This window comes from Aspergillus saccharolyticus (genome assembly GCF_003184585.1).
Source record: "Aspergillus saccharolyticus JOP 1030-1 unplaced genomic scaffold BP01scaffold_31, whole genome shotgun sequence".
NCBI classification, from domain to species: Eukaryota; Fungi; Ascomycota; class Eurotiomycetes; order Eurotiales; family Aspergillaceae; genus Aspergillus; species Aspergillus saccharolyticus.
Window position 1 is genome coordinate 291,016 of NW_020290641.1, and position 21,245 is coordinate 312,260.

The 21,245-nt window shown below is 55.6% G+C and overlaps 10 protein-coding genes across 10 annotated transcripts; 5 read left to right on the forward strand and 5 right to left on the reverse strand.

Annotated features, from left to right (window-relative positions):
• Positions 1-1,666: 1,666 nt before the first annotated feature.
• BP01DRAFT_393924 (alpha/beta-hydrolase) lies at positions 1,667-3,063 on the reverse strand (the record flags this gene model as incomplete). The annotated part of the gene is made up of 3 exons (XM_025578280.1): positions 1,667-1,977; positions 2,036-2,768; positions 2,842-3,063. 3 exons carry the CDS (start codon positions 3,061-3,063, stop codon positions 1,871-1,873), a joined length of 1,062 nt encoding a protein of 353 aa, XP_025428888.1. The 3' UTR covers positions 1,667-1,870.
• Positions 3,038-4,919, forward strand: BP01DRAFT_359130 (glycosyltransferase family 69 protein). The gene is made up of 2 exons (XM_025575598.1): positions 3,038-3,206; positions 3,309-4,919. Exon 2 carries the CDS (start codon positions 3,317-3,319, stop codon positions 4,853-4,855), a length of 1,539 nt encoding a protein of 512 aa, XP_025428889.1. The 5' UTR covers positions 3,038-3,206; positions 3,309-3,316; the 3' UTR covers positions 4,856-4,919.
• A 112-nt stretch (positions 4,920-5,031) lies between these two features.
• Positions 5,032-6,444, reverse strand: och3 (glycosyltransferase family 32 protein; the record flags this gene model as incomplete). Its single annotated transcript, XM_025572069.1, has 4 exons — positions 5,032-5,224; positions 5,274-5,779; positions 5,835-6,214; positions 6,273-6,444. The coding sequence occupies 4 exons, from the start codon at positions 6,442-6,444 to the stop codon at positions 5,032-5,034; spliced, it is 1,251 nt and encodes a 416-aa protein (XP_025428890.1).
• A 1,598-nt stretch (positions 6,445-8,042) lies between these two features.
• On the forward strand, positions 8,043-9,103 carry BP01DRAFT_272235 (glycosyltransferase family 32 protein; the record flags this gene model as incomplete). Its single annotated transcript, XM_025571398.1, has 3 exons — positions 8,043-8,502; positions 8,562-8,793; positions 8,845-9,103. Coding segments are annotated over 3 exons (951 nt in total), but the record flags the coding sequence as incomplete, so codon positions are not given.
• On the reverse strand, positions 8,845-10,398 carry BP01DRAFT_359135 (PIG-L family deacetylase). The gene is made up of 2 exons (XM_025575599.1): positions 9,756-10,398; positions 8,845-9,678 (listed from the first exon to the last, which is right to left on the reverse strand). The coding sequence occupies exons 1-2, from the start codon at positions 10,308-10,310 to the stop codon at positions 9,340-9,342; spliced, it is 894 nt and encodes a 297-aa protein (XP_025428892.1). The 5' UTR covers positions 10,311-10,398; the 3' UTR covers positions 8,845-9,339.
• Positions 10,399-11,905: 1,507 nt separating this feature from the next.
• Positions 11,906-12,792, forward strand: BP01DRAFT_393929 (uncharacterized protein). The gene is made up of 3 exons (XM_025578281.1): positions 11,906-12,059; positions 12,167-12,206; positions 12,355-12,792. Exons 1-3 carry the CDS (start codon positions 11,979-11,981, stop codon positions 12,729-12,731), a joined length of 498 nt encoding a protein of 165 aa, XP_025428893.1. The 5' UTR covers positions 11,906-11,978; the 3' UTR covers positions 12,732-12,792.
• Positions 12,757-14,708, reverse strand: BP01DRAFT_302191 (transcription factor domain-containing protein; the record flags this gene model as incomplete). Its single annotated transcript, XM_025572061.1, has 3 exons — positions 12,757-13,388; positions 13,456-14,563; positions 14,622-14,708. 3 exons carry the CDS (start codon positions 14,706-14,708, stop codon positions 12,757-12,759), a joined length of 1,827 nt encoding a protein of 608 aa, XP_025428894.1.
• A 1,805-nt stretch (positions 14,709-16,513) lies between these two features.
• BP01DRAFT_346054 (HAD family hydrolase) lies at positions 16,514-17,490 on the reverse strand. Its single transcript, XM_025573621.1, has 4 exons — positions 17,341-17,490; positions 17,267-17,288; positions 17,102-17,211; positions 16,514-17,043 (listed from the first exon to the last, which is right to left on the reverse strand). The coding sequence occupies exons 1-4, from the start codon at positions 17,426-17,428 to the stop codon at positions 16,556-16,558; spliced, it is 708 nt and encodes a 235-aa protein (XP_025428895.1). The 5' UTR covers positions 17,429-17,490; the 3' UTR covers positions 16,514-16,555.
• Positions 17,491-17,714: 224 nt separating this feature from the next.
• BP01DRAFT_385113 (uncharacterized protein) lies at positions 17,715-18,229 on the forward strand (the record flags this gene model as incomplete). Its single annotated transcript, XM_025577569.1, has 2 exons — positions 17,715-17,792; positions 17,894-18,229. The coding sequence occupies 2 exons, from the start codon at positions 17,715-17,717 to the stop codon at positions 18,227-18,229; spliced, it is 414 nt and encodes a 137-aa protein (XP_025428896.1).
• Positions 18,230-19,426: 1,197 nt separating this feature from the next.
• BP01DRAFT_359137 (uncharacterized protein) lies at positions 19,427-20,653 on the forward strand. Its single transcript, XM_025575600.1, has 2 exons — positions 19,427-20,094; positions 20,171-20,653. The coding sequence occupies exons 1-2, from the start codon at positions 19,595-19,597 to the stop codon at positions 20,601-20,603; spliced, it is 933 nt and encodes a 310-aa protein (XP_025428897.1). The 5' UTR covers positions 19,427-19,594; the 3' UTR covers positions 20,604-20,653.
• The last annotated feature ends 592 nt before the right edge of the window (positions 20,654-21,245 follow it).

Consider the following 21,245-nt stretch of genomic DNA (forward strand, 5'->3'; position numbering starts at 1 on the left):
AATTCCTGCATTGGCCGGAAGCCAACGAACGGCCTGACCGAGATTGTATAGATCACATTGCGATCATAGTGGGTCTGCATGCGTGGCGCTCACCGAATAACGATAAGATGGTGCGCTGTGGACATCGGCCTCAGCCCTGGGGAACTGGAGCATTGGTGGGTATGCGAGAAATGATAAAGCCTAAGTATGACAATCATTGTCGGTTGCTGCCCATTATCGATTTTACCTTAACCCTAGCAAAGGAAGTCAAAGGTGTTGCCGACCACAAATAGATACATCGAATGCGGCGACAATGGATAGCGGACTGCTCCGTGTCATTGAGGGGATAGATCATAAGTTGGGATCGACGAAAATAGACTGAGAACAGATTGAGAGCGTCAAAACTTGAAGGAGTCCTGTATGGTTCACAGTGCCTCGTTCAGCAGGAGCCTAGACCCCCACCGCACCCGCGCCAGGGAATCCAAGGTGAGATTGACCGAAAACAGTTCCGAAAACGTCAACCTCACCTAGTCGATAGCAGTGGACCATGGCCATCGTGTGGGGTGGGAGCGGCTTCCAAGTGTACCGGCCTAGGATGCAGGTCATTGATCTATCTCTGCGCTAAGAATAGCCGCCATCTACATTGAGTTGAGGCCTTCTGGTAAGATCTCACTCGCGTGGCTTGAGAGGCTTGGAAAAAGGAGCCAACTGATCGCCCTAGCACAGAGCAGAGCCACGAGAGTGGGCTGCAGGACCTTGACTCCCGTGTGCGTAGAGGAGATTCCTGTCATAACTGGAAAGGGAGAGATGCTTATCCAGCGGTTAGTCGATCATCGTTGAAACAATTATTGTGCGATAAAAAAAACACCGATGGCTGAGCTTCGGACCTCTGCTGTCAATATCTTTGAGGCGACTGAAATACCCTAAATGATGGATCACTGTTAGACTCTGCAGTAGGCCAATGAAGTCCAGAGTGAAGCAAGTACTCACTGCAGCAAAGAAAGGTCCCGGAAAGAAGTCTAAGATGCATTTGGTAACTGCCTCAACAATGATATTGGGGACACTGAAGGCGACCTAGCTGCCCCAAGAAAGAAGAGAAAGTATAAACTCATCAGCCACACCGTGGGAACGGGAGGGGTGTTCTTGATCTCGACGAGAGCCTGGGGAGCCTTGGGACGCGCGCTGCTCACCCTCAGGACTCTCCGTTCGTGCCTCCTCATCTGTGGAAAGTTTGTTTGTGAGCTGGCCTGGAACACGGTTAGGACAAACACCAGATTCATGACCCCCAGGCCCAGTGGCGCCAACTAGAACCGATTCCACTGGGTCGTGGCCCCAGCCGATGCTACCGCCGGGGCAATCAGTGGACCGACCAAGCATCCTGCCATGTACATAGCCTGGATGGATTCCAGCCAGCGATGGGCGGCGATGACGGAAGCGATAAAGGTATTGGCAGTATATGTAGAATCCAATGATTTCTAGCATGGAAATCGTTGGTGAACACCACACTCATGGTACTAGGCAAGCCAAAATTTCGCTTATCTTTGACTCTGAAGCAAAAACTAGCACATACGACCACAGGGTGTGGAAAATAGGGCTTCCCGTCCGCTCAGCCGTACTCAAGCCACACGCCGGGAGGTTAGTAGTTGGGTGGGTGACCACCAGCGAATCCCTTCTGTTGTATGTTTTTGTTGTTTTGTGTCTTTTTCAAACTCACAGCTACGCCTTGTATCTGACTGGGTGGTCAAAGATAATCTCGATGGTTTCAAGGCCTCGATGACTTGCGGTGCGGGGAGCAGTTGGTGCCATTTCCCCAGGTTGCAAGGCACTAAGGCATGCAGGCATGCAGGCATCAAGATGTTCCAAGGCATTCTGAAATCCATCCACGTGCCAGCTAAGACGTCTCCGCCTCAGCTATCATTTCGATCTTCTTTTGAATCAGCGCGGCAATGCTATCGCTATTGGCACCCAGAAACATCATATGGCCGTTACCACGCATCTCTACGTCCGCCAACCGCACATGCTCCGTGTCCACCCCCGCTTGGCGCAGAAAGCTCACCGTGCACCCGTCGTACCTGCGCATGATACGACGCCTCCGAGGTGACCAGCATCACGGGTAATTTGGACAAATTTGCTAGCTGTCGCGGGGGCGGAGTGTCTGCTTGGATCAGACAGGCCACCCCATCTGGCTGGTTGGCAGGGATAGTGGTCGTCACCAAGTCGACGGCGAGTTCAACCACCGCCGGAGAATAGGCGATCGGAATATTCGTCAAGCCATACGCACGAGCACTTCCATTGCCAAAGGCGACATCGCGAAACGGTGGCCCTCCCGGTCCCAGGAAAACCATCATACGCACCAGCTCCGGCCGTTGATCGGCGAGCAGCCAGCCCATGATGCCGCCCTGCGAATGCGCCAGGAGAATCACGGAGGTCCCGATGTGATCGAGCAGTGCGACACCGGCTTTTTGCATGGCGGTCTCCTGGATGACGCTATCGTTGACAAAGGGTACCGTGCTGGCGAAATAGGCGTCAAAGATGGGGTCGTGGATCACCCCCGACCCCGGCCATTGCGTGTGCCGCTTGGCCTGGGGCCACAGCGCATATCGCCCCGGGGCCGTGAAGTATCGCTGCAAATGCTCGGTCGAGTACGCGTCCACCTCGCCATTCCAGGACTGGCGCGGACTGCGACCGCGGAAGGGCTGGTCGAGCAGGTAGCATTCGTAGCCCTGGGCCAGGAAGTAGGCAGCCCAGCCTGGCTGACCGTCTGGCTTGTTCCGCCAGTTGGTGCCTGTCTAGGCCTGTCCGTGAACCTTCACGATGGGATAGGGTTGGGTGACTCGCCCGGGGGACAGTTGCTCCCCGTACATCTGCCCGGTGCGAAGGGGTTCGCTGGCCCCGGGTGGAGTCGTGTATTCGCCCCCCCACGTAAAAATACCGTAGGCAATGCGGTAGATCCTGCTGAGCCTGGTGGCCAGAGGAAAGCAGCCCCAGGAATAAGAGGGCCAGATTTACCCACGTTTGTGTTTGGTGGCCGGACGATGGTGAGATGAGGTGTTGTGGTTCCACGTTTTTCGCATTTCTGTTCATCCCCTGCTGCCGGTCACCTGTCGGAATGTTCCGAGTGTTTCATCTGAGCCCTGATGGTTTGACGGCTGCCTAGACGGCGTATGCGCACGCACTGCGGATCATCAGGAGGAAGTGAGTGTTCTGTATGGAGTAGTTACAAAGTGGTAAGACAGAGAGACACTAACTACAGTCAAGACAACTCAATTTATCATGCATTGATTCATCCACACTCACACTCACACTCACACTCATACTCACATACACAGTCCCTATCATGCCATCCCAAATCCCCTCACCCCCCGCCTACCACGACCTCCCCAACCGGACCTCCACCGACTCGTTCGTCTCTGTATCGGACTGGGAAGAAGAAGCTGGTCTCGTCCTCCCCAGCAACCGACCCTGGCAGCCCTTCTGGCGCACCCTGACCCGATACACCCGATACACCACCAATTCCCCCCGCCGACGACGTCGCTTTTCCTCTCCGCGCTGGTCCGCCCTCCGCCAGCTCCTCCGTCTCGCGCTGATTTGCCTCACCACTGTGATCATTATCACTGCCATCTTCTTCCCCTCCTACACCCACCTCCCCCCTCACTACCAAACCCTCGCCCACCTCGCCACCCACTCCGCCCAGCCCGGCCGCGCCAACCCCCGCCAGGAACGCGTCTTCATCGCCGCCATCCTCTATGACCCCGCCGGCACCCTCGCCCGCGGCCGCTGGGGGGAGGCCCTCCTGCAGCTCATCGACCTCCTCGGGCCCGACCACGTCTACCTGAGCATCTACGAGTCCTCCAGCGGCTCTACCGGCGCCGCTGCCCTGGATACCCTCGCGCAGCGCCTCCCCTGCAACCACACCCTCCGCGCCGACCCACCCCCGGACCTCACCACCTTCCCCACCATCCCCATCCCCGGCGGGGGCCAGCGCATCAAGCGCACCACCTACTTGTCGGAACTGCGCAACCGCGCCCTCGCACCCCTCGACACCCCCGATGCACCGCCCTACGACCGGATTTTCTACCTCAACGATGTCATCTTCTCCCCGCACGAGGCCATCCACCTCCTCTTCTCCACCCACACCGACCCCACGGGCCTCGCCCGCTACCGTGCCGCCTGCGCCGTGGACTTCATCAACCCGTTCAAATTCTACGATACCTACGCCACGCGCGACCTGCAGGGTTACGGGATCGGACTGCAGTTCTACCCGTGGTTCACCACCGCGGGGGACGGGGTGAGTCGGCAGGATGTGGTGGCTCAGACGGATGCCGTCCGGGTCCGGAGTTGCTGGGGCGGGATGGTGGCCTTTAATGCGAGTTTCTTCCAACGCGCGGACAATCCGGTCCGATTTCGCGCGGATGGGGATTTGTTTTTCGATGGGTCGGAGTGCTGTATTGTGCATGCGGATTTGGTCGATTCGGCCGTGGGGCTGGATGGGGCACCGGAGGGGGATGGGGTGGGGGTGTATATGAATCCGTATGTCCGGACGGCGTATACGGAGCGGACGTTTCGGTGGTTGGGGGTGACGCGGCGTGTGGAGCGATTGTATGCCCTGCTGCATGGGGGGTTGAGTTGGCTGGCGGGGTTGCCGCGCTTCAATCCCCGCCGGACGCAGGTGAAGGGGGACCGGGTGCGCGAGACCCTCTGGGTGGCGGATGCGCATCATCCGAATGGAGGCCAGTGGCAGGAGGTCGAGCGTCTCGCGGACAATGATGGCTTCTGCGCCGATGGCTTTGGGGAGCGGCGCGGGATGCAGGTTATTCGCGAGAAGAGGGGGCCGGGGGAGGAAGGCTGGGAGGAGATTCCTGTTCCTGTAGCGTGACCTATAGTGACTGGACCTCTACTTTCGCAGGCAGTAGTACTGTAGGAATTGAAACATTGGGGAAAGGACTCCATAATCTAATTTAGTTGTAAGGTACAACCGCGATGCCACCCCGCCGGTAACCAGTACTCGACCCACGGCTGTCGGTCCCATGTAAACCCGGAGAAATCCATGCCCTACGCAATCGCAGCACTCGGCACCGGCACCTTCGACCAGTCGCGACACCTGCCCAGCATCGTGCGACAGAACTTGCCATACTCCACCGTCCAGTCGAACGCCCGCCACGAGCCCTGCGCCAGATGTCGGAGTCGCGCCGAGGCATCCGTGACCGGCTTCGAGCCCATGTTGCCATACGCCCCTCGTCCCGGACTAGAACTACGTCAGTATGCCATCCAAGCCCACCGGGGACGCGACATACCTGAAGCCCGTGATCGGGAGAACCAAGACATCGTCCACCACCTTGCTTCGCCCGCCATCCTCCAGCCCCGACAGCGCCTGCCACCGCAACCCCGTCGTCTCCGCCAGTCGGCTGCGCACCGCCTCCGTAAACGCCGCCGGCCCGGTCAGCGTCAGCGGATCCAGCGCCAGGAGCTCCTGCCGGGCGGCGCGCGACTGCAGCGAGCCGCCGTAGCGGTCGGCGATGGTCTGCAGGGTGGTCGTCAGCCGGTCGAGGAAGGTCTGCAGGATGGGATGGCCGGGGGCCCAGGCAAAGGCCCATTGCGTCAGCTGCACGGGCTGCGAGTAGCCCATGCGCCAGTAGGTATCGGTGTCCTCGCGGCAGTCGGCCTCCAGCCCGACGATGGCCTGCACCGGGGCGGTGGCGGGGTAGGAGGTCCCAGTCTGCGTGTCGGTCCAGGGGAGGAGGTCCGTTGCGCTGATCCACTGGGTCGGCGGCCGGAGCGGCTCCGTGTCGATGTCGCCGTACTGAAGGGGCCGTTAGCATTCTGTTACTCACCGATCGAATGGGCAGCAAACGTACCACCCCGCCAATCCACTTGGAGACCACAATCCGAAAGACATCCGACCGCTCGACGTTGCTCGCCAGCCCGGCGAACTGCATCGCCAGCCCGGGCTCGAACCGGTGCACCAACTGCGCCATCCCCTCGTCCGTCCACAGGAAATACGCCATCGGCCCCTCGGTGGCGGCCTGCAGCCAGCGCTCGGCGCTGTGGCGGAGCAGTTGGGGCCAGGTGTCGATGCGCGTGGTTTTCCAGGTCTGATGCACGATCATGGGGATGGTCGAGAAGGGGAGGTAGTGGTCGGAGGCGTTGGTAGCCTGCAGCGCCCACTCGGCCGCTTCGACAATATTGCGCGGCGGCTTGTGGGTGGGAGTGGTCCAGTTGGCCGGGATATACCACGCTAGCAGTGGATCAGTCAGGTTCATGGGACAGTTGAATGCTTGCTGAAGGGAGCCTACCTCCTCCCTCGCCAGTCTGCATGTGGACATGTTGATAGAGGAGCGGATATTGACTCTCCAGCCCCCCGAGTGATTCGTGATCCCACTCTTCGCGTCGGAAGAGCGTCCACACCATCAGCACCGCTCCGAGCAGGGCGAAGATGGCCAGACGGCGCAGACGAGGGGGGACCATTGCGTTGCGACCACTGCACCGCGTACGGACTCTGACAGGTGGGTTTTTGTGTGTGGGTGGGTGAGTGAGTTGATGAGGGAGCGAAGTGGAAACAACGGCCTCATACACAATTCTCACCGACCATATCATTTTTCTGGCTCGGCTGTAAACCGAGGGGTGTGTTTTAGTGGTTCCATCAGTGACACAAAACACCCCCCGTAGGCAGCGATCAATTGAGCACGGAGACAGGGACGGGGGACGTGAATCTGGGGGCTGAATCGTCACCGGCCAGATGCGTTTGGGTGAATGAAATATGTCTGCCTGGGGGGGGGAGGGGGGGGGGGGGGGAGGAGATTGTCGGGGCCGCATCCACTGCCGCCACGAATCATGCAGCCTTTTTTTAGTGTTGGGTGCTATGCAGGAATCAGGGCCTAGAGTGGTGTCGAAAGTGACTGATCGCAACCATCTTGCGCCGAATAACCCGGCTCCCAACGCCATTCCCCCTGAAAGGATCAATGGTGTGTTCTAGCAATTTGAGTGCGGACCAAACAGAGGCTTAGCATTGCCCTCGTTGCGGATGGATGCTGGAGGAGTGAGACACTGGGGAGCAACTAACCATTGAGGCTTTGATGAAGGGGAAAGTTTAGACGAGATCCAGTAAGACCCAGTGAGACCCTGTAAGAGCCCGAGAGAGCCAATCAGAATGAATGAAAACTGAGGGACGTGGCTGTAAGGAAAGGCTGTGGCAACACCGGGGGGTTTCCGAAGGTCCATCAGGGATTAATTACTACTAGAGAACCTGGTACTAATACTAAGTATAACATACTATCCTCCCTAATATTTCAGCCCTATCGACTAGCCGTAGCCGCCCGCAAGACTAAAAGCTTGGTTGCAGAACTAGCGAGTGACAGCCCACACATTTTCCCTCTTTCCTTCTTCACGGTAATTCACCGCACCGGCCAAGCCATTGCTTGTCTCTGCTTGTCTCTACTTGTCCTTGCAAGTAATCTCCAGCAATGGTAAATCTCATACAAGCACAGTTTGGCCCCCACCGGAGAAGTGGATAGTACGAGACATCGCTCAGACCCGTTCCGATCGTAACCCGCGGGACCCCGAATAGCCTCGTGTGGCCCTCGCCATCAAGTCAGCAGAAGGAATAACCTCCCCACCCAGAGGGAAACTCACAGAATGCCTGGTTTGAGTCTAGCCAGGCGGCCATCTCATCCGCTGACATCCAATCGGTGGAAAGGATCCGTCTAGACATCCTGGAATGGGGAAAAGGTCGTACAAGCGTGAGTTTAGGCAACCATCATCGCGATTTTTGGCTTTTGACACCCTGAAACTGGAACCTGCATCGTAACTTAGTGAATACCCAGTCCTGCACCCTGGAAATGAGCCTCCCGGGTCATGACAGGCGGAGGGGATCTTGTTCCCCTGTTGCCTCCTGTCTCCATCTCCAAACTGCTGACCACGCGGCTCAAAACTGACTCTGGTCCTGTCGTGTCTTGGTTGGATCTACTGGGGTTAACTCGACTTACCCAGCTTTGTTTTTTTATTTTTTTTTTTGTTCGTGTGGTTCTGCTTTGGATCAATTGAAGATTGCTATTCACACCGCGATGATGGTATCTCTGCGAGTCCGGCTGCTTCTAGCGGCGGTGGCCGTCGTCACCGTCGCCGGCCTGCTCTTCCCCCTGCACGAACTTTACCTCCTCCTCCGCTTGCCCTTCGTCTGGAAGACCACCGCCGCGGAGTCGGTGCTCACGGCCCAGCGCGATGGCTTCGACCTCACTTTCGCTGCCTACGCCGACAACCGTACCGCCAGCAACGAAACCGCCCGGGTTCCGACCCGTCTCCATCACGTCCACTTGGGCCCCAATGCGCCGCGGGCGGAATGGCTGACGGCGCGCGCCCAGTGCCTGGAACATCACCCCGGCTGGGAGACGTTTCTCTGGCAGGACGAGAACGCGACGGCGTTCGTGCAGAGCCACTATCCGGATCTGCTGGCCATGTGGCAGAGCTATCCGGCCCTGGTGCAACGGGTGGATGCGCTGCGGTACATGGTGCTGCACACATACGGAGGTATGCGCAATGGATGTGCTTGCTGGGATGAGGCCTCGCTAACCAGACATGCTGCGTAGGAGCCATTCTGGACATGGACCTCGCCTGTCGCCGCTCGCTCGAGCCGCTGCGGGAGTTCGACTTCGTGGCACCCGCCGCGCACCCAGTGGGCATCTCCATCGGCATGATGCTGGCGGCGCCGAACAACTCCTATGTCCGCGAGTTAGTGGACAACCTGCCTCGGTTCAACCGCCGCTGGTCGCTGCTCCCTTACATCACAATCATGTTCAGCACCGGCTGCCATTATGCCTCGTACGTTGCGCGCGGGCTCCCTCGTCGTTGCCTATGCTAACCCGGCGACAGAACCATCTTCACCCTGCAATCCCACCGCGCCAGCCTCCGTGTCCTGGCCGGCCCTCCCGACCGGCCGACCCTGCACATGCTCAACGGATTCGTGAACACTCCGCTCTTCCAGCACCTGGGGTCTTCCTCGTGGCACGGGCGGGACGCACAGTGGATCAAGTTCTTTGCGCGCTGCGACCAACGGCTGGCCTTCCTCGTCATCGTGGTCTTCCTGGGGTCCTTCATCGGGGCAGTCGGCTTCTGCGTCGTGCGCGGCCGACGTGTCTCGCGCCGGGGGGAGATGAGCCGTACCGAGGCGTCCAAGTCGGAGGGCAAAATGGTGTAGATCCTTCATTTGATGGCATTCTCATTTCTCATTTCTCATTTTCTCCTTCTCATGAACATTTAGTTGGGGGTTTGAACTTTGTATAGTGTCGATTCGATTTGAATACATTAGAATTTCTGCTTCGATCCGTCTACAGCGGCGTCAACCGTAAAGCCCCCGCCCATCACCCGCTATCGCATGCGCACGAGGTTGTTGTACCACATATACCGGCTCACCACGAGATACAACACCCGGTCCCACGAGTATTGACTCGCGTGCTGCGCAAATGCCGCCCGCGCGACACGGTAGGTCTCCCACGAGCTGACCAGCAGCGCCGCCTCCTCGTAGCGGTCGGACTGCGCGAGACTCGGGTCCTGCTGGGGGCTGAGCATGAGGGCGCGCAGGATGCGCCCGGCAAAGGGGAGGGCCGTGCGGGGCAGATCGATCAGCGAGGCATATTTGCGCAGCAGGAAGGTGCTCTGCAGCATGTAGACGGGAGGCGCATTGGGGGTGGTGTGGATGAATTTTCTGCGGGGCCATTTAGTGGTGGTCCTGTCCGGTCTTCGGTTCGCTATTGCGTAGGGGGAAAAAGGCCGCTCGCTCACCTCACCCCGGCGCTCACAGCCCGGTGGTTGATATGGCCGGACACCCCGCCGTCGTCGAAGGTGTACAGCAGGTCGATCTGCCATTGCTGCACGTACTGCGCCACTTGTTCACGGATGAGGTCCTCGTCCCACCAGGCCTTGGGGTTGTCCTGCAGCTCGCCACGGTCGAGGACAATGCACCGCTCGCGCGCGATGCCTAGGCGGTCGCAGCTGCGGTGGATCTCGTCCTGGCGGACATCGCCCAGCCCGTTGTAGTTGCCTGAAGAGAGGGCGAGCAAGGCGCGAGTGACCTCGGGGTGTTGGCGGTGGTAGAGGATGGTTGGGCTGAAGAAGAGGGTCTCGTCGTCGGGGTGGGCAGTCACTAGCAGGATATGGCGGGCGCGCTGCAAAGGGGCGGGCACCAGCCGCGGATCGGAGGCCAGCGGGTACGCCAGCACAACATATAACACCACCGCGGCACTTACTATCGTTGCGGTGAGGGTCGCTAGTAGTCGCGGTAGCGGCCCTCGTCGTAGCGGTCGGCGCAGTCGACGAAACACGGGGGGGAGTTGCGCCATAGGGAGGTGTCAAAGCTGATATGAGTAGATGTTAAATGAGAAGAAGAAGAAAGAGAGAAGGAGAGAAAGAGAGAGACAGAGACAGAGAGAGAGAGAGAGAGAGAGAGAGAGAGAGAGAGAGAGAGAGGGAGAGGAAGTGTAAAAGAAGCAGAAACAGGCAGCCGAAAGGATGTGGAAGTACCGTACGTATTGTATGTGTGTATGTGTGTATCACCGGTTACCGTACAGGCCCTCGATATTCCTTCCGACCGCCCCAGATCCAAAAACCCCCACTCAGCAGCAGCACAACCCCTAAAATCAATGACGCATCGTTGATATTCAACGCAATTACCGGCTGGTAAAGGCGCAAAGGTGGCCGTGAAATGGTTCTGACTGCCGGCGGTAGGATATCTGGAGATGAATAGGTGAGCCTGGTGCGCTCAAAACCGAAGAAGGATAACTGACATAGACACCATCTCGCCCAAAAATGCTGCTGTTGCAATGGCGCTACGGACTGCCCCTGTGCAAGCAGTCAGAAGCCTGCCTCAATTAACAAACATAGGGACCCATAGACGAGAGACACAGCCCCACCACTGACGAGAACCGACATCGTGGTGCTGTGAAGATATGGTCGCCAGTTCGCCAGATTGTAGAGCTTCACGATGGAAGGAGGAACCACCTGGAATACGCTTCCCACGTTGCCATCAGAACAATGGTTACAGACAGGATTGTGAAACCGGAAAAGGGCTTCTACACATCGATCAGTGATGGACAGCTACGGCCACCTTTCCCCATATACCTGTCAGTGAGCCAGAGGCCGCTTACCTTGAGTTCACGCACCTCCCCAACTCTGCTTTCCATACTAGCACCCAAATTGGCCGACTGGGCAGTGTCTTTCATCTCTGTAGACATGATCTATCGCGGTCGTGTAATGTTTGGTCCAAATGAGACTCTGGGCTAGCTGGGCAATTGTGTATAAAACGCAGAAGCCAGGCGTAGAGGCCATAGCGATTGAAGCCACTTAGCGAGCATTAAACAGCCATCATCATGATTTGGGATAGTAGGCGTCGTGAATTGTCACCAGTTTGAATGCGGACTTATACTGTCAAGATGGGTCTTGACGTCTGAAAAGAGATATATAGTGCGGGCCAGTCACCTTGCTTGCATCGGCATCATTGGGTTCTGGCACGTCGATGTATGATCCATCCCTCTAATCATAGTCATTCAAGGTAAGCGTCTTTGCAATATCGAGTAGAGTATCAGAAAATTGTCTTGTATTTTAGTGGCCGAGCTAAACGAGTCTCCGGCGGAACTCTGGATGTCAAATGCAGAGAAGAGCAGTGCTCACTATGCGTCATCGTGGTTCCATAGAAGCATTTTGTGCGAGACAGGGTAGTGTATGATATCTTCAGGTCCTCCTAGGGTGCACAGTCTGTGAGAGATTGTCAGCGTATCTGCTGCTTGCCTCTCAGTTTGATTTCTGCCTCAGGCATCACATCGGATGCATTGTCCTTAATCCGTTGTCTCTCCCCTTGATGCGGGACCGAAATGCGGGGAAGGAGAAGCACATCTGCCCATTGTCACGGATAAGCAAATCTTCAAGCCTCCTTGCTTCACAAGCCTGCGACTTGAGAACATCACTTTCATTGCAACTCCCCTCACCGCTCAGGAATTGCTACTACGCCTCCCATGTCAACCCTACCATCATCCCGCCGTAGGGTAAAAACCCGCAGTAAGGCGCTCTTACTGCCGAGGGGTTATATGATCAGTGTATGTGAACTAGTTTGCGTCCGCCCTAGGTGGCTGTCTACGATGCAAGCAGCGGGTGGTTGATTCTTGACACTCCCTCGAACTTGATGCTGATCAAGGATCTATAGCGGCTCAAATGTGACGAAGCGACCCCAGCATGTAATCAATGTACGCGGAAAGCCTTAGATTACCCCGGGTACCAACAGCCCCTGCAGGGGTCCTCCAAATAGGAGGTGGAGCAGAACGTTTCCCCGAACAACTCCTCTCCAGTCGAAAGAGATCAGCCAAGAGACTTACTCTAGCATTTCGTCACCAGATTGGACGGCAAGGATTGAACAAGCAGTCATTTCAACCAGCACTGGGCGATGCAGCAGCGAGTTGGGACCAATATACCTCCCTATCGACGATGACGATACAACCCTCCCGGGCCGATTCTGGACGGCCACAGGCACCAGCGACTCAGAGTTTGTGTTTGCATTCTCAGACCACAATGGCACGCAGCCCTCCCGTGCGTCGGGCACCTGGTGCATAGGGTTCAAGTACAATGGAGATTTGAATCAGAAGACGGACGGCGAGCACATCGTGCAGAGATTCAAGTGCGACGTCAGGTCCGATGACAACATCGAGGCATACGCGACCCAGGAGTCGATGAACGATCCAAGATCCTCTTATGAGTATGTCTGTCGCATCTGAGACTGGCTGTCGAGATATGGCTTATTCAGAGATTGGTTGGTAGCGATAGATCCAGAAAATCATCAAACAAAATGTCCAAATCAGCCATGTTCCCAATCTCCCAATCGTGTAGTTCCTGGGTGCCACACTCCACTGGCTCGGGGGCGACGGGTGCATAACCCGAGTCCATCGGACCAGGGTGATCGCCAACTGCGTCGCGAGCAGCGATGACCCCGGGGCGTTTGTTTCGAGCGAGCTGTGGAGATTGCAAAACAGACGCTCCATGTGTATCCTCGCAGAGGCTGGGGTCACTTTCGTGGATCTGCTGCAGTGCCTTTCGCCCCAGGCGAGCCATTGATTCTGCAGAGTACCACGAAGCACTCAGATGCTCGAGCAGTGCACAGCAGGCTTCGATGTCGGCCACGGCTCGTTTTCGGTGCGTGATGAGCTTGCTTGACCGATATTGTCGGTAGGAGACGCTCATGGACAGCGATAGTGCGTATGAAATAATGGGCAGCGGTGGCAGCTCTTGCGTGCATTCGCGGGAGATAATCGATTGGGCACGGATTGCTGCTAGACTTCGTTGATTGCGTGCGAGGTTCTGTTGATTGGGAGTCGCGTGCTCTAAGGTTTTATGAAATACAATTGCGACTGCGTGGTAATAGAGTTCCAGGAATGCTGAAAGCGCGTCAGATCATTACATTCAAGAGACACACTGACTCAAACGTGGTCATGGAAGACAGACCTAGGGTGGTGAAATCCAGCTTTTCGATATTAGACCCGACAATATCTTCAAAGCTAGTGAGGATTCCTGGCTCCACGGGACTCTCGTTACGGGGTCTGTAGAGTCGGATGGCGTCCGAAAGTAGCTCCGAAATAAAGAACCATATCTCAAACGCAGTTTTCGGCGTATTGACTGGGTTCGATGCGGTGGAGGGTCTTTCGATACTGATATCTTGATCGAGAATCAAGGCCGGCCGGCCGAACATCGACGCCAGAAGCTTATCAAGAGTCCATAGGCACCAGAACAAGCGAGATCGAGCCTGGTCACCTCCGCCCGGTTGCTTGAGATGCAAACCGATTGTGTGCGCTTGGTGAATTGCTTGCGACAAATGCATGGATGCAGTCTCAGACCCTTCCGAGTCTTCACAATGCAAGGCTATCAAGGCGAGCACTCGGATCCGCGTCAAACGATCTCGCTCCAATCCCTCGAGGATTGCATCTTTCAAGCCATTGTAGAGTGCAGTGCAGAAGCCGCGAGGCGAGGACAAGGCACTGCTCTCGGACAGATAAAGATGGGGGGCGGCGGCTCTAGACTTGGCGGCGACGAGGCAAATGGCCCGCTCCAGAAATGGAGATGCCACCGCCAAGTCCTCCTCAATAATAGGCAGGACCGGATGAACCTGCGAAAAGTAAATGGCAAATAAAGGAGCGCGGGTGGCTGCGGGCAGTGGCTTCGACGCTTGAAGTGCAGACTCGCAGCGCCGACGCACCAAGCCTTCGAACACCTGGGCCGTATACACGTCGGGAGCCTGAGGTATTTGTTGGTGCATTGAGGGTATATAGTCGGCATTGGCAGCTTCTTCCAGCAATGCACGGCCATTTTCCATGGCCGAGAATGGGATCCAGAGCCCCACGCGGTCGCGTAGTGAAGTCGAACTAGGACCCACCACCAGCCTCTCTCGAATGACTACTTCAGGGTTCATTTCTCCAACAAATCGGCCGGGCACAATAGTGCTCGTCGGGATGTGAGTCGAGGATGCTCTGGGACGAGTTTCCTTGGAATCTCCTGCAGGTTGACGTCGCCGCACACGACTGGGATTCTGCTGCATGTCAACATGATGACAGCGTTTCTAATACACTGTTAGTGTTTTCTACCCTTGCGCCGTCCAGATCAGACAGAGAACCAACCTTACTCCGCTGACAGCGATCGCAGGCCCTTAATGCTCTCTTCCGACAGCGGGTCTGTGGAGAGTCGGCCAGCCACGTGAGCTCCATTGCAGTTTGGGTGGCGGGAAACCGAGATGGTGAATGAGATCGGGGGTCGAGAGTCCCAGGAAAAATGATGATGAGGAATGAACGAATGGGATCAGTTTCTTGAGTAAGGTAAAATCCCTATCCCCATTTTCGATTCCATTGACTCGTAGTAGTTGGTCGACTGAAGAGAAGTCAGAGGCAGAGAAGTCCCCGTCGAGCTCATAACATCGGCCAGTCCAGAGAAGGAATCGGGCCGTGGCGGAACGATTACCTGATCAAGAACTGGCTCTTTGGCGGTCGGATTACCGCATTGGGAGAAACCCGCCTTGGTGGGCAGCCCTGGCGCTTTCCCTCTTCCAGACAGACTACATCAATCGGGCCATCGGTACCCATGAAGCGTTCTGAGAGGGAGAGTGAAAGTACTCTACTAAGGCGGATACAATCCTAGTAGAGCATTTGTCCGCGGTTAGTAAAATCCCAGTGGTGGAAATTTATGATATATATTTCGTCCGCCGAATCTACTACATCGTGGCAGTTGGCGGTTGGCACAAGCACCCATGCTTCAGGCTTTGATTTATGGGCCTGGAGAATATGAGATTCCCCTGAATGTCTCTCTGGACCTGGGGGCCATATGCAAGAGACGGTCCATGTGTAAGCCTATTCAGTGGATTACATATTAGTTGGCCGCCTTACCAGAAGACTCGCAAATAATCTCAGATATCGCGAAACAATCAATATATACCGCAATCTGCCGTGGAGAGACTGGGAGCTGGCTTCCTCGCGGCTGGTATGCTGTCGTTGCCCTTCCAGATATCCGGCAATGGATGCTGACTTTGATGACTCATAGTCTTTTGAAGACGAGCGGCCTGGGAAGATTCGATATCTTCTCAGTCTGACAGATAAACGGGTTCCATTTGAGTCACATATAAGTCCACATCTCTACCTCGTGCCCCTAGTCGACGGGCCTCAGTTTGGGAGCATAGGCATTGAGGTAGTTGAAACACTGGCTTTGCGCCGATTTCATTCTACGACGGGAGACTCTTGAGACGAGTCAATCGCTCGCGAGTCGTCTGCTCCAGATGGCTCACCTCTGCAAAGGATATTGACGTCTCCACGTTCGATAACGATAACAGATACGAGATCTCGCTCTTGATGTCTTTGTCTGCATCGACCCAGGACTGTGCTCAGGCTGTCCAGTCATCTCATTTTGATATTACCCACATGGTACTTTCTATTATCAGAGTAATCAACGCAGACGGGCACATATTGTCGGTAAGCTGAAGCAAAGCGCTGGACGAGAAGTCAGTGACTGATGAAACTCTTAGATCTGCGTCTCTATTCCAATTGCCATGTACATGCAGAGGACCGATGTCAGTCAGTTAAGGACTTCGGCCCTCTGTGCCAGAAACATCATTTCTCAATGTATGGCAAGCATGAGACGGATATATTAATCCCTGCTGGAGATCTGAATGAAGCACTGTCAGCCAGTAATTCGCTGGCTTCCACGAGATGTCCTTCGCCAGTAGATGTGCGGATGCAGCCAAACAGAGGATGGGGCGATACGGGATGTTTGACTCAAACAATAGACTACAACGACGTCTTGCAAGAATATCAGTCTCAGCTGATAGCATCCTACCTCCTCCCTACATGTAATGAAGTCCAGAATTGGCTTCATCCACAGGAAGTTGAGCATCCCAGGTGCGCATGCTTTTGGCGCAATTAATACATGATACCCCAGTTACCATAGTAAGAATCACATCAATACTCATTTCAGGGCAATTTCCCTTCGATGAAACATAATCCGCTGCGGTGAACAACATTATTCCCTTTATAGAGCCCAGACAAACGCGATATTTGTATATGCACGGTCAAAGAAGATCATGAAATGTCAGACACACATCACCCGGCGAAGTTGAAGTCTCAAACCCCACAAAGCGATGATCTAGAACAACCCAATCTGCACCAGCTTCTTTCAACTGCTCCACGGTATGTGTAGTCGTCACAGCTAGAACCTTGCATCCGGCTGCCTTGCCAGCTAAGACTCCTGCGGGGGCATCTTCCATCACCAGAACCTCGCCTTCATCAGCTCGATGCTGAAGCAAACGTTCCTTCGCCATGCGATACCCCTCGGGATCCGGCTTGCCTGCCGAGACATCTTCGGCTGTTGTGGCCGTCATTGCCCGCGGGAGTTGGAGAATGGTCAACCAGCCATCGAGTAAGGCCTTGCTTCCTGAGGTCACGATAGCGTGGGGAATGGAGTGTCTCGTGAGTTTCTCTAGTAATCGTCGGGCGCCCGCGATCTCGATAGCAGGCTTGGAAGATAGTTGCGGGATTTTGGCTTCCATGGCGCTAACGTCTGGATGTGCATTCATAATATGAGTGTTAGGGTTGTTGTAGAGAGTGGCTGGACATACAATCCCAATTGGCCTTTGTGGGGTCCAGCTCTCGCAGGACGTCAATGCTTCGTCTCCCGTGGGAGGCGCGGAGGATCTCGCGATAGTCCACTCCCAGCTCGGCGGCGACTCTACAAGAGTTTAGCATGCAGCAATGGAGCATTGTTGTGATAGGTGGGACTCTACCGCTTCCAATTCTCGACAATTGCTAGGAGACATTGTCAGCCTTCATCAACATACCCAGGGATGGAGACCCTTACCTTCTGTTGAATCGATGATTGTTCCGTCAAAGTCGAGAAGAACCCCGGCAAATGCATGGCTTTCAGTCCGACTGGTTGATTGAGACATTTGAGCCGTGATGTAATCTTGAGGAAATGCGAACTTTTGCTACTGTTAGACATGTAACTTGACTCGGAACAAAGGGGTAATCCTTTATGAGGGAAAGGAACTCGTGGCGACATCAGGGCTGGCGGGCGGCAGATTACCCAATCAGGGAATCCATCCGCCGGTTTTCGACGCACACCGTGGAGCCTTGAGGACTAAGTTGTAAGAAGTTCCCATGATGTCTTGACAAGTCTGACTTGATACTTCCTCAGAGCAAGAATTAAGTCCACTTGAATGCGTATCACTCAGGATGCAATTCGAGCTGTACTGGTCCCAGCCCCAGATGCGCGCTCGTCTGCATCCGCACTTGCGACTGGACAACCCCATGGTGCATATGCCCAGGATTGCCCCGGGTGACTAGGTCGCGTGGCATTGTGATCGTCTGTGTTTTCATAGTGGCGTTTGGGTATCATGACTGACCTCGACTAGCTATTCATTCCGTCGACAAGGTTCACCAAGGCCGTGGCGACTCCAGTGTCCTGTACATCCCCGCCTGTCCTGTCACCGAAGCCAACGCGCAGTACGTTCGACGGCAAGACGAGGACCTTTCTGGCTGGTGTGCCTTCGTCGGACTTCCCCGGGGTTAAGGGTGAAAGCAAACAGATCGGCCGCACGACGAGAGACCAATTGGCTCAATTGGCTCAGTTTACCAACGAACAGGGCCTGAGATCGTTGCGACTGGAGAAGGGGAATGCCCCGGAGAGCAACCTCAAACAAGGCCAGCGTGCTGTGTGGACGAAGGGAAATGAGATTCTGGGTCTGTGAGATTGACGCAAGGCAGGCACTGTCGTTGGTGGATGTATCTTCACAAGAGATGTCCTCTTATAGAACATGAATACTGTATCATATGATCTTTCACTCACTTGAATAGCAAACGGCGATGGGCATTGATGACACTCCCACTAACCCACCGACTCCCCTCCTCCACCACAACACCCACCACCTGCGCGATAGCATCAACTTCGGCCACTCAGAGAGCTGCAGGGGTGTTGTTTCACCATGCGATCCCATTCTTCTCGGCGCTCGACATCCTCAACGTTTCGTGGCCATACTCTCGTATTGAGCGGCCCCGGACTGAGATAATGAACGGTCGCAGGGGATCGATGCCCTAATTCTGTGGCCAACGACCTCGTCAAGCTCTCAATCCCGCCCGGCAGCGACGGATGCTGCACTGCTCGGATGGCCGTCGCCTGCATGGCTTCTTCAGAAGTTGACAATTCTGAGTGCTTTACCAAAGTACGCAGTCGCCTCTCAGATCCGGAAAAGGAGAAAGCGGAGATTTGTCGACGACAGTGTTTCCCAGAGTTCGTGGGACATGTCTTCCAAGGCGTGGTCTGATGATGATGATGATGGCGATACATCCAACTCACTGCACTGACTTCCATCCTTCAACCCCTACAATTTGGACAGCAATCTCGCGCAGGTTTGCAGCCACGGCCAAACGACTCTAACAGGTCATTACACCACTGAAATGCAGGTAGTTATGCTTTGTAGTTCTGGGTGCCATTTGACATGGCCTCAGTCATGCACAAACCCCGGAGAGATGAAGACACGAAGGACTGCCCTAGTATAGCGCCCTTTCAGGGGAAAGACCTAGCTTAGGTAAGTTAAATAATGCAATATCGGAGATGCGCCTGGTAGCCCAAAGGAGGCGCTGCCTTTCTAATATTGATTAAAGTCACCATCTATGGACGAAACAACGGTAACTTAAAACCCCCATGTTAAAGCCCCAAAAAAGCCCACAAAGCACTAAGAGGAGTCTATCTGAGACAATCCCTGAACCCCCTAGCCGTGCAAGGGCGTTTGGCGCATTGGAGGCTGCCAAAAACGTGGGATGCGGCATGTTTCAAAGTTCGGGCCAATGCTTAGTCAGAAACATGGCCAATTTACCTCCCTTGCCCTGAGCTCCACTCCGTTGGTCTAATATTGCCCCATCCGGCACTATATAAAACTTGCCAGCTCCACGCCTTCATGTCTCTTCCATCTGCAGGATTCTGATCTTTTCATTCTTTGACAATTCCATTCGTTTACTGACGGCACTGGTGGCCTCATCCGTTCTCTGCACTTTTTCCATACTTCGACCTTCACTGTGACACATTCTTTTAGCTCATTCTTCGCACCATCTTCACAATGCAGGTTCTGAGCACTCTGGCGATTCTCCCCACCCTGGCTCTGGGAGCTGTACTCCCGGCTGCGCTGCAAAGTGGCACCAAGATTATCAAGCGCGACTCCTGGGGTGGCAGTGTCTCTTTGGGTCCTACCAAGTCCGACATCATCAATGCGGTGACCACTCTCATTCCCGGAACTGCTCCGTCGACCCAGAACGGCGAGCTGTTCCTCTGGCCTGGTATGAGCAACAGCACGGGCGACCTCATCCAGACTACGATGGAGAGCTGGGCCAGTAACGCCTGGTGCGGAGCCACGACCGGCCAGTGGTGTGTGCGCGCCAGTATCTTCGGCTCCTTCGGCCAGCTCGACGGCACTGGCTCTCCGGTCAGCGGCGATGATCAGGTTCGGATCGAGTACAACCTGCTCTCGGACGACAACACCTGGGTGCAGACGGTTACCAACGCCGTGACGGGGGCTGCCTTGTCGAACTATTCCTATCCCGCTGGTCCCTACATGACTGGGTAAGCCTGGATCTCTCGCTCCTCGGATGTTTTGCAATGAAAATAACACGATGGCTAACACGGCAACTGAGCACAGCTACGGCACAGGCACGGAGTGTGACGATGACTGCACGGGCACGGTGGCTGCACAGTTCTACCTCAACACCACCATTACTCTGCGCGAGGCAGATACTACCTTCGGAGACACCATCGCGACCGGTGCGGGTGCGACGTACACCGGACTGAGCTCCAGCGAGGGTGGCAAGGTGTGGACGATTGCTACCATCAGCGTCCCCGCCATGGGCTCGGAGACTGCGGTGGCCTCCTCCACCTCGACGGCTACCGCCCACGCCACCCCGGTTGCGACAACGGTCGCTGTCGCGGAGGAGTCCAGCACGGTTGCCACTTCTATCCCTGCTGCGGCTTCTGGTGCCGCTTCCTCCGGCCAACAGTCGCAGCAGCACCAGGGTCATCAGGGTCAAAAGGGCCACCAGGGTCAATCCGGCTCTGGCGAGCAGGAATGCTTCTAAACGCACCTTAACAAGCACATTTCCCTGGCGTGAGAGCGCCAATTCGCTTCGTACTTCCTCTCTAATACATTTTCCATTCATTATCAATTGCTATTGTAGGCTCGGTGTCATCCCACCACCTAAATTCGCAGTATATCTTATCCCACGGCAGATCTTCGGAGTAAAACTGTAATGATGCAAGGCGAGAGAGCCTGAACCCAGAGCCCCAAGCCCCTAATGTGGATCAAGCAGCGGGGACCAGCCTTGCCTAGCCGAGCACGGGCCTATAATCTGGACTTTTCTTTTCGCTGTGGTTCTCCTGCAAATGTGGGCGCGGTCCCGTGTTGACGTAAAAATAGGGGTTCATCATCTACAACGGTCGGCACGAGCCCAGAAATTTTAGTCTACTGTCAAGCTCATCCGACGTCCGTCCCCAAACCTGCGACACAGTCGTCAGCCATGCCTTGGCGTCGCAGGAGTAGGATGCTTAGCTCATGCGCATCGCGTGATTGGACGCGCGGGTGGGTTTGACACCGGCGTCGTTTCAGATCAGGCGCCTGCCTCGGCCGATGCCCGAACTCTGACCCTCTTCGCTGTCTTCTTAGTTCTCATTCTGGTGGAGATCTGCGTTCTCAGCGTGCGCCCGCAGAGAACGGGGCAGCT

What these genes read in the sequence shown, in the direction of transcription:
- BP01DRAFT_359130 (XM_025575598.1), top strand. Translation starts at nt 3,317, where the DNA reads ATGCCATCCCAAATCCCCTCACCCCCCGCCTACCACGACCTCCCCAAC.
- BP01DRAFT_359135 (XM_025575599.1), bottom strand. Translation starts at nt 10,310, where the DNA reads ATGGCGCAACTCCCCCCCGTGTTTCGTCGACTGCGCCGACCGCTACGA. An exon ending in GGGCTGTGAGCGCCGGGGTG is followed by an intron (nt 9,679 to 9,755) that starts AGGTGAGCGAGC and finishes AAATGGCCCCGC; the next exon opens with AGAAAATTCATCCACACCAC.
- BP01DRAFT_393929 (XM_025578281.1), top strand. Translation starts at nt 11,979, where the DNA reads ATGTCAACCCTACCATCATCCCGCCGTAGGGTAAAAACCCGCAGTAAG. An exon ending in CGAGGGGTTATATGATCAGT is followed by an intron (nt 12,060 to 12,166) that starts GTATGTGAACTA and finishes AAGGATCTATAG; the next exon opens with CGGCTCAAATGTGACGAAGC. An exon ending in GACCCCAGCATGTAATCAAT is followed by an intron (nt 12,207 to 12,354) that starts GTACGCGGAAAG and finishes TTTCGTCACCAG; the next exon opens with ATTGGACGGCAAGGATTGAA.
- BP01DRAFT_346054 (XM_025573621.1), bottom strand. Translation starts at nt 17,428, where the DNA reads ATGTCTCAATCAACCAGTCGGACTGAAAGCCATGCATTTGCCGGGGTT. An exon ending in AATCATCGATTCAACAGAAG is followed by an intron (nt 17,289 to 17,340) that starts GTAAGGGTCTCC and finishes AATGTCTCCTAG; the next exon opens with CAATTGTCGAGAATTGGAAG. An exon ending in ATTGTCGAGAATTGGAAGCG is followed by an intron (nt 17,212 to 17,266) that starts GTAGAGTCCCAC and finishes AAACTCTTGTAG; the next exon opens with AGTCGCCGCCGAGCTGGGAG.
- BP01DRAFT_359137 (XM_025575600.1), top strand. Translation starts at nt 19,595, where the DNA reads ATGCAGGTTCTGAGCACTCTGGCGATTCTCCCCACCCTGGCTCTGGGA. An exon ending in GCTGGTCCCTACATGACTGG is followed by an intron (nt 20,095 to 20,170) that starts GTAAGCCTGGAT and finishes AACTGAGCACAG; the next exon opens with CTACGGCACAGGCACGGAGT.